At 43.8% G+C, this 10,571-nt stretch overlaps 1 protein-coding gene across 4 annotated transcripts in view; it reads right to left on the bottom strand.

Annotated features, from left to right (window-relative positions):
- Positions 1 to 10,571, bottom strand: part of DUS2 (dihydrouridine synthase 2) — a 301,883-nt gene that overhangs the window by 142,742 nt on the left and 148,570 nt on the right. For 3 of the 4 annotated variants that reach the window (XM_072117777.1, XM_072117778.1, XM_072117781.1), the window contains 2 exons: positions 3,299 to 3,346; positions 1,646 to 1,711 (listed from right to left, as the gene is read on the bottom strand). In XM_072117777.1, coding sequence (XP_071973878.1) covers positions 1,646 to 1,711; positions 3,299 to 3,346 — 114 coding nt within the window. The remainder of the gene's footprint in view (positions 1 to 1,645; positions 1,712 to 3,298; positions 3,347 to 10,571) is intronic. The other variant, XM_072117780.1, reaches the window with a different exon arrangement.

Raw genomic sequence — 10,571 nt, 5'->3', positions numbered from 1 at the left:
CGACTCTGACCTCTCCTTTTCACCATATATTCAATCTATTGCTCACTCTTGCTGCATGTATTTCATAAATATCTCCAGAATCCAACCACTTATGACAATGGAAGCTTTTAAAATGCTAATTGTTGCACTTATTCACTCTCTACTAGACTACTGTAACTCCCTACTAATTGGTCTTCCACTCGCTAAACTCTCTCCTCTACAATCTATTCTTAATGCGTCAGCCAGGCTGGTCTTTCAGACCAAACACTACACGGATGCCTCCAGTCTGTGCCAGTCACTGCACTGGCTACCTGTCTCCTTCCGTATTCACTTTAAAATAATAACCCTCATGCACAAAGCTCTGAATAGTGCTGCACCTCCCTATCTCTCTTCTCTCATCTCAGTCTATCACCCTTCCCGTGCTCTTCGATCTGCCAGTGACATTAGATTAATCTCTACCTTAATTCGAACCTCTCATGCACGTCTCCAGGACTTCTCCGGAGTTGCTCCAATTCTCTGGAATGCCCTTCCCCGGATTCTCAGACTAATACCCACCCTCCAAAGCTTCAAACATGCTCTTAAAACCCATCTCTTTAGGCAAGCCTATCACACTTGCTAACTGAATGAAACGTCAACTCTCCCTTTACTAATCCATCCTATATCCTATCTCCCGTCTGTTATCTGGCAAACAGCAGATATATACCAAGTTCCGAGCTACTCTGCAGTCACTTTCACCTTGGACCCTGTAAATAAGATGGAGGCTGATGACGCATTCAAGCAGCAGAACTTTTAGGTATTAAATTATTTATTAAATTATTTTATATTGATCCCTTATAAAGAATGGCTGGACTATTTTACAACCTCTTGTGTTAATACCCTCATACTCATAGTCTGTAAGCTTTGGTGAGCCGGACCCTCATTCCTATTGTTCCATTTAACAGTTTGTTCTGTGAAATGTAATGTTATATTTGTATATGTCCCCTATGATTTGTAAAGCACTATAGAATTTGATGGTGCTATATAAATAAAGAATATTATTATTATAGAACCTAGCTCTATGGTGGCCGTGAGCAAGCAGCCGTTTTTGCGGCTAGCTTACGGTCACCATTTTTGGACGTGTGCATGGATCCCTATTGTTTCCCTCTATCTACAGGAACGAGGATAACAATCTAATTAGTCAGGGTCCAACCTGCTGGTGCTCCACAATTACGAGTACTGCCCCCCCCTCACCATTCACAAGAACCAGTCTCACTAATCAAATAAAGAGGCAAATCGAGCATGTTTCCTGCCGTTCCATTAAAAACTATGGAAGCAGCTGGAAATTTCAGAGCACATAGCTTAGTAATCTCCGCCATCTCTGTCAAAACAATGGATGTAAGTGCCGAAGAGAGCAGAGCATTTTGCTTACTCTCACTACTCTAACTACTCTCACAGTGTGGCGTGACACATGTTTGGCCTGCCACTTCATTCCTTTGTTTAGAGTGGTATGATTGGCGGAGTCCTAGCAGTCAGAGCCCACTGATTAGATTGTTATCCTGATGATAATGGGCAACAATAACATTTAGTACAACCCCTTTGCAGTTGTAATACTCATGAAAACCACTGTATGCCCAAAAATGCAATTGCTCAGAAATTCAATATGAACAGTGGAAGGAAAAATACTTACTGTGGGAAGGATGCGTATTTTACATGTCACTGGCTTTGAAGTTCCATTCACTAATGTTTTCAAAATCTGTGAAAAGAAAGAGATCAATCTAAATTTATTTTTGGCATTTCAAATACATGCAATTATATGAGATGGAGAAATAATGGTCTGATTTGAACTTTTAATCACTTTTAATGGTTGGAAAAATGGTGAAAAAGTGGCCATTTAGACACATTCTACCATTATGTCCTTACCCAGATGGGTAAAATATTCTTATATTTTTACACACCAAGTATTATGGAATGGAAAGATACCCAACAAGTTAATTATTTTAATTTGTTTGTTATAGCCCATCGGTGGCAGAGAGCATCTATCTGGCAACAGATCAGCATCCACTTTTGACATCAAAGGACCACCAAATGATGACAATACATAGCTGACGCAAATTTTTAAGTGTTAATAATTGGCCATAATCTGTACATAGCAGATCTAAAATATCTGCACCAAAATATTGCCTTTAAGATTCTTAAAGTAAAGAAAATGGGAAACCCATTTAAAGCTGTAAACCTAGCCTTTACATTTAAATATATAATAAATATATATACACACACACACACACCATTATCATTGATTCACTACTATAATAATTTATTTAACCCCATAGCGCAATAAGACGTACCTGTCACTCGGGGAGCGGCGATCCGTTGCCATGACAGCCTTGGATCACACAATGATCCTAGGCTATCATGTTTTAGGCCATCTATTACAATGTGCGATCTGCAAATTGTAATAGATGGTGTGCAAAATCCCCATATACTGCCATACTGTAGTATGGCAGTATATGGTAGGATCAATCAGACAACCTAGGGTTAAAGTACCCTAGGCAGTCTGAAAAATAGTAAAAAATTTCCTTTCCCTAGAACTGATATAAATATAAATAAACAGTAAAAATCATAAACACATTAGGTATCGCCGCGTCCGAAAATGCCCGATCTATCAAAACATAAGAATGTTTTTTTACTGTGTTTAACCCCGTAACGGGAAATTGGTGCCCAAAGTCACAAATGGCATTTTTTTGCCATTTTGAAAAATATAAAAAATTCAATAAAAAGTGATCAAAAGGTCATACAATTCTAAAAATAAAAGCATTGAAAAGTCTTCAAAAGTCGCAAAAAATGACACCACCCACAGCTCCATACACCAAAGTATGAAAAAGTTGCGCAAGAAGACGGCAAAATGAAGAATTTTTTTTTTTGTACAGGTGGTTTTAATTTTTGTAAATGTATGAAAACATTATAAAACCTATACATATTTGGCATCCATGTGATCGTATTGACCCAATGAATAAATTAGACATGTCATTTGGAGCGCACAGTGAAAGACGTAAAATCCACGCCCACAAGAAAACGTCGCAAATGCGTTTTTTCACCATTTTCACTGCATTCAGAATTTTTTTCCCGCTTCCTAGTATATGGCATAGACAATTAAATGCCATCACTATGAAGTGCAATTTGTTACGCAGAAAACAAGCCATCACACAGCTCTCTACATGGAAAAATAAAAAAGTTATATATTTTTGAAGGTGGGGTGTGAAAAATAAAGACGCAAAAATGAAAAAGGGCCTTAAGGGGTTAATTAAACATTCCAAAAGGGAATGAACCTACATTCACTTACCTTTTCAATTTTTTCTGGACTTGATAGAAGGGCTGCTCCCATGCCACCCTAAAGCATAAACAATGACTACTTAATCACATTTTACCAAATGTTGTCTCCATCTGTAGCCTCTCAAATTTACAAGTCTATTATCTCCAATGTTTGTATAAGGAAAACACTATACCCTTAGACAATTTGGGACAGCCTATACGATGTTATGTCTTTGTAAGCTTCCGACTTAGGTTTATTGGCAACATCTGGGATAAAGACATACCTGTGGATGTTTTTTTTTTAAGCACTCCTAAAACACACTGCTTACTTATGTAACATCATGGCAAAGCCTAAAGAAATCAGCCAAAATATCAGGAAGAAAATTGTGGACTTGTACACGTCTGGTATATCCTTGAGTATAATTTCCAGTTACCTGAAGGTATCTTGTTCATTGTACAAACAATTTCATGCAAGTACTACCAAGATGGGAATGACAAGCCATTATATAGTTTGGAAAGAGACGGTTCTGTGTCCCAGAGATGAACATACTTCACAGTGAAACAAGTACTGTAGCGGCATGGGCTGAAAGGCCACCCTGCTAATTAAAATCCATTACTCCAAAAGAAACATAAAAAAGCAAATACAGACAGGAACAAAGGCCTTCGTTTTTGGAGACATATCAAAAATAAAGGTTAACTGTTTAGTGACAATGACCATGATTACATCAGGATGAAAAAAAAGGGATAAGCTTTCAATCTTGACAACACCATCCCAACTGTGAAACATGGGGGCGAAAGCCACAGGCTGTGGGATTTTTTTGCTGCAATAGGGACTGATGAACTGCACAAAATAGATGGAATAACAATGCTGCAATACTGAAACATCGCTTGACATTAGCCAGGAAGTTAAGGGACATGTACCATCAGAATAACTTTTATACTACTCTCCCCATCCTATGGTCCAGTAATCTTGTTTTAGTATGTCTCCGTTTCAGAGTCTGCTTTCCAGGCAGATCATATCACCCAAATTACTTCATAACTAACATTTTGAAAAGGTCTTTCTTATTGGAATGCTTTGTTTTTTTTTACGAGCCCTCTCTTTCTACTGAGATATTAGGAGTTCAAGCTTGACCATGATATGTAAGGGATGTCCCCCTAGAGATCAGACCCCCCTGTGCAGATTAGCGGGGAATCCGATCCTCTTCAGGGCAGCCCTGAGGTCTACTGAGTGCCCGATCCCTCCTCCAATCAGATCTTTTCTGGGACTGACTTTAAACTGTAAAATATGTCTTGGACTTGAACCAGTGATCAAAGCATCGCCATAAAAGTGATCAAAGTCCAAGTTTGAATAAAGTAAAAAATGTGAACAAAAAAAGTTGAAAACTTTTTCAAAATAAATCAAAGATAAATCGGGAGGCGCGTGACCGGAAGCTGATGCAAACAGTTGCATAAGGAGACAGCGCTGCTTACCCAGAGCACATTAAGCCTTAAAATAGCAGGTCCAGCTTACCACCTGATGGGCAACCGGAGGGGACCGTCTGCCAGGCTCTCCAGGAGTCAGGAGAGACGACCACCGATTTCTTTAAAAAATGGTCTGTGGATCCTCCGGCCAAAAAAGCCAAGATGGCACCGGCACACACAGCACAGGGAGGGGAGATCCTTCCCAGTCTTTCCCCCCGGCTGCAGCGTTGGGAGATCTAAAGGAAAGGGAAATTTCCCAGTCTGGAATCCCATGCTGCTGGAAGCAGGCATGCAGCAGGGAGCACATGGAGATGCTGCCTGTAATACATATCAGAGCCAGCAGGGGTCTCCAGCTCCCTCATTAACTCCTCCAACGCCAGGGAAAGAGGTGAATGTAAAAGACCTGAGTGAGCTAATGCCTGCATTGGACATAGAAACTTCAGTCATCACACCTTCTCTCCCCCCATCCCCTATTGCACAGCTGCTAGATTACCCTGTAGATGATCAAGGACTCCCCAAGGGAGAGATGTCATATGCAGCAGCACTAAAAGAGAACCTCATATCTGCCTATGGGGGTATGCCGAATTCCCCGCCATTAAAAGCGCTACGGAATTTGATGGCGCTATATAAATAAAGATTATTATTATTACTCAAGAAGAACGGAGGGACCCTCGTCTACTGGCCACTCCTTCGATATCCCCACATCCTTACTCCTCAATTCCTCCACAGCTCTCTCCACCACTTCACGATCCACTGTGGCTTTACATTCTACAACTACCTACCAAGCAAGAGTTCAGAGAATTGATCGACGAAATCAAAGAGACCTGCCGACAGGAAATTGCTGCAGTACATAGAGATGTACAACAAGTGGTGCACAGAGTTGATGTGCTAGAAGACGACCATAATACGACCAGAACAGTAGTGACAACAGATGTCAACACAGGCCTCTACCATCAGAGACCTCAGGCGTCACATTGAGGGCCTCGATAATAGAGGGCGGAGGCATAACATTAGGGTTCGGGGAATCCCAGAACAACAAGACGAAGAAGACGTACAAGGATACCTACAACACCTATTTAACACAATCCTTGACAGGCCGGCAGATACCATAATCAAGATGGACTGAGCTCATAGAGCCCATTGCCCTAAAACTTCTGGACCTTCTCGAGATGTTATATGCCACATCACCGACTTTGGCCTCAAAGAGGAAATCATGAAGAGATCTCAACTACAGAAATCAGTGACCTTTTTTGGTGCACGTCTCCAACTTTAGCGAGATTTATCCTGGATTACCCTTCAACAGCGTCGAGCCCCAAGACCCCTGCTTGATCTGCTGAGAGACCAAGGCATACCTTACCGCTGGAGTTTCCCCTTCAGTTTAACAGCAAGAAAGGATGGTCGCTTAGCTACTCTATGCTTTCCAGAGGAACTTTCTGTTTTCTGCTACACTTTTCAGCTTAATCCTCCGGACTTACCCGATTGGCCCCAACAACCTGCCCCATTGGACCTACCTCCACCTGGCAGCTGGTTAGCTCACCGAAGAAGCGCCAAAGGGCCCCAGAACCTGACCGCAGAACTCCGTCTAGAAGATGAGCATTGATATTGCCCTGTTCTGCACCTCTTTACCCCCCATTGGGCTGCTCATGTGACCCTCCCCATCTCTTTTCTACTTTCTAATCCTGTCCCTTCTTCCCCTCCGTTGAGCTGTGGACTGGTTATAAGCTAGTATTTTTTGCCCTAGTCAACATCACACCGTATAATACCGAGCTCATATGACTAATTTACATGGACCCTACATCGCAGCTCTGGGGCACGCTGTGACTCCTGTGTCTTACTTTCAAATCATGATGGTAAATATGCATCTACTTTCCCCCATAGTAGATCTCCCTAATTGCCCTCGCTCCTTGTTGACGGAGCTGTTACCTTCTGTGAAGAAATGGACTATATCTTGGGGGATTTACGGCGAGACCAGCTATAGGCTATCCTCGCCATTTCAAATTGTCTTTTTCTTTTTGTTTTTTGGGTTTATATGTTTTATATTGTTTAACAAATTAACCCATTTAGGAACAGTATGCTTCCGGGCTCCCCCGGGAGGCCCGCAGGCCAAATTTCTGTCAGCCATACAAATTTTCTCTATGCACAAATGGTTAATACACATTAAACTCTGATGTTAAAAGAAGACTTGCACTGAAGGCAATACATCAGGCTAAGGCAGATATTGCATTTTTTTCAGGAGACACACTACACAACTACAGGGTCTTTTCATTTTGCTAAACACTGGTTCCCAACAGCCTTCCTAGCCAACGCCCCGACTAAGAGAGCAAGAGTAGTTACTCTCATATCCCGCCATTGCCCATTCCAGCTAGACCCAGAGGGCCTTTACATTATACTCAAAGGCTCCATCCTGGGTATTAATTTAATACTATGTAATATATATGACCCCAATTCACGCCAACTCCCTTTTCTCAACGAGGTCCTTTCAAAATTGTCCTCATCCCAAAATGAACTTCTGATATTGGGAAGAGACTATAATGGCACATTCTCAGAACATGTACCCCCTCGCCCTGCTCCCCAGACAGCGAAACTCCTAGCTCTGGGTCTCCATCGCCTGATACATAAACACTCATTATATGACTTATGGCGGCTAAATAACCCAACAGCTAGAGAGTTTACATACTACTCTTCCCTTCACAGAACAGATACACGAATTGACTATTTTTTCAGGAATTACCCAACTTTGTGGGCTTTAGGGGAAGCAACGATAGGTCATATCACATGGTCAGACCACGCGCCGGTCCATTTAGACCTGCAAATCTTGACGCCGAGAAGGCTTTTGATCGCCTAAATTGGCAATTTATGTTCAAAACACTTGCTCGCTTTGGACTGCGTGGACCTTTTGTGGAAGCCCTGAAGAGTCTATATGCAACCCCTACGGCACAAATACGACTCCCTCATGCTCATTCTACCCCTTTAACCATAAACAATGGAACCCGTCAGGGATGTCCCCTATCCCCTCTACTTTGCATCCTAAGTATCGAACCACTGGCAGTAAATATCCGAAATAACCCAAACAATTTAAAGTAGCCCTGTTCGCCGACGACATTCTACTTACCCTTGAAGAGCCTCTTATTTCCCTACCGAATCTCCACGCCACTATTGAGGAATATAGCTTAGCATCAGGATACAAAATTAATCACACTAAGACGGAGGTCCTACCACTAAATCTATCCCCTCATTCACTTAGTTCTTTAAAGAGTAGTTTTCAGTACTCCTGGCACTCAACATCCCTTAAGTATCTGTGAGTCAAGCTTACCCCCACTATTTCATCTCTATATAACCCCCCCCCCCCCTAATACAAGATGTGAGGAGACAGGTGCAAAGTTGGCGTCCTATATACCTATCCTTATTGGGTAAAATTACAGCGATCAAAATGTTGATTCTTCCAAGATTTTTATATCTATTCGAGACAATCCCGGTTAGAGTCCCAATAACATCCTTACGACTGATACAATCACTCTTCTTAGACTTTCTATGGAACTGTAAGAGACACTGAATTCCGAAAACGGTCCTGGTGGCACCAAAATCAAGAGGGGGTCTTGGCCTCCCAGAAATTACTCTATACTACTACGCAACACATCTGTGACATATTGTCTCTTGGACATCTTTGCCTGCCTTTAATAGGAGGACGGAAATTGAAAAACTATGGCCAGCCCCTGTGCACCCCAGTTCATTAATCTGGGGTCCTCCGACGGAGATCCCCAATTCATCGTTGTTAGCCCCTATGGCCTTCAATAGAGACATATGGCACAGATGTCAGATCCTTTACTCTCTAGTGACACACAGATCGCCACTTACTCCTTTTTTGTATACCCCACACTTGCCTCAAAGCCTTGGAGCAGACTTTGTTACCTTCTGGAAGCCAATGAACGCTTTCCGAATTAAAGACCTGATGCACCCTACAACAAAGCAACTGCTCACTTTCACTGATCTCTGCTCGGCATCAGATCAATTTTCCCCAGCATCTGACACTTACCCCCAGATTTACCAATTCTGTCTTAAAATATTAGGATAGTCTCCATTCCATCCCTTACACCATTTGAGCGGATATGTCTGAATAATTCCACCTAGAAAGGTCTGATTTCAGACTTATACGCCTTGCTTATGGCACAAATTAACCCAGAAACTAGCAGACATTCATATATGCTCAAATGGGAGGAATGGTTAGGTAGGGAGTTACCGGAGTCAATATGGAAGATAATTTGGGAGAATGCACCCAGAGGTGCTCTGTCACCACTTTATAAAGAGAACCATGTGTGCCTGGAGCAGTGACATATTTTATGTACTAGTGAGAAACTCTGTTTAGTTAGCACCCTGACGGGTAGGATTTTGTTTGTTTAATGCCTGAATGTGAAGGCTGTTTTTTTTTTGCTGCTGCAATAAACGCAGGCGAGACCTGTTTTGGACTGCACCTTGGTGTCACTGTCTTGAACTGCATCACAGTACCCCTCTACCACGGTCTCTACTGGGCCAAATCTCCCACATATGGTGCTTCGGATGACAGGCAGTTCAAAAGACACACACCTGAAAAGGCTCGCTACATCCTGCAACATTGCATGGCCTGGGTGAAAGCAGCAGGCAAATTGCAGGATAAAGGATAGAGGACTTTATTAAGGCCGTGCTCCAGCAACAGGAGGAGAGATCCCGTCAGCAGCAGGAAGAGTCCCAGGCTAATCGGCAGCTGCAGCAAGCCATGCTCCAGCAACAGGAGGAGAGATCCCGCCAGCAGCAAGCCATGCTCCAGCAACAGGAGGAGAAGTCCCGCCAGCAGCAAGCCATGCTCCAGCAACAACAGGAAGAGTCCCGAGCTAATCGACAGCTGCAGCAAGCCATGCTCCAGCAGCAGGAGGAGAGGTCCCGCCAGCAGCAGGAAGAGTCCCGAGCCATGTTCCAGCTGATGATGGAAAAGTTTTCTGGCATTATGGCAGCACCGCAAGCGACGGCTACTGAGGGGTTCCATACTGGTTTGCAAGGGTATCCAGTTGTCCAGCATTCCGCACGGGCTGCAGTGCAGAAGGCTTTACAAAAGATGACAGCGACCGACGACGTGGAGGCTCACTGTGTTCGAGCGAGTAGCTGAGCGAGAGGAGTTACCAGCTGAGCAGTGGGCAGATGTCCTGGCACCGTTCCTGACAGGCGAATCGCAGAAGGCTTACTACGACCTGAGTGAAACAGAGGCCCGTGAGTACCCCCAGCTAAAGGCGGAGATTCTGGCTCGTCTTGGGGTCACCATACAAGTTCGTTCCAGCCGGGTCCACCAGTGGGCATACTCTGAAAAACTACCCCTGCGCTCCCAAATGCATGACCTGATCCATCTTGTCCGGAAGTGGCTACAGCCCGAGGACTGCACCCCAGCACAGAGGGTCGAGAGAGTGGTTCTTGACAAGTTCACCCATTCTCTGCCCTCTCAGCTCCAGCGATGGGTTGGACAGGCCGGTCCCACAAATGCTGAGGAACTCGTGTCCCTAGTAGAGAGATATCGGGCTACGGAGGATCTTCTACTTATCTCTCCCACACGAAGCAGTGCCAGTGACAAGGCCACTAAACCATCTGGTAAGACTGCTACTGCAGAAAAAGGGAAACAGGTCAGGTTGGGAGGGGGTCCACTGGGGGGCTTGGATACACAGAAACCCAGTGAGGCACGTGACAGAGGTCATAGCCGTATCCAATGCTGGCGATGCCATGAAATGGGCCATATTGCTGCCAACTGTCCACTGTCAGTGGAGCAAATGGACTGCAACCAGACCCGGCGAATGTCACTGTTTGCCCGGCCGGTTCTGGCAGCT

This window comes from Engystomops pustulosus, chromosome 7, assembly GCF_040894005.1.
Source record: "Engystomops pustulosus chromosome 7, aEngPut4.maternal, whole genome shotgun sequence".
NCBI classification, from domain to species: Eukaryota; Metazoa; Chordata; class Amphibia; order Anura; family Leptodactylidae; genus Engystomops; species Engystomops pustulosus.
The sequence above is the reverse complement of the archived record's forward strand: the minus strand, read 5'-3'. Positions and strand labels throughout refer to the sequence as shown.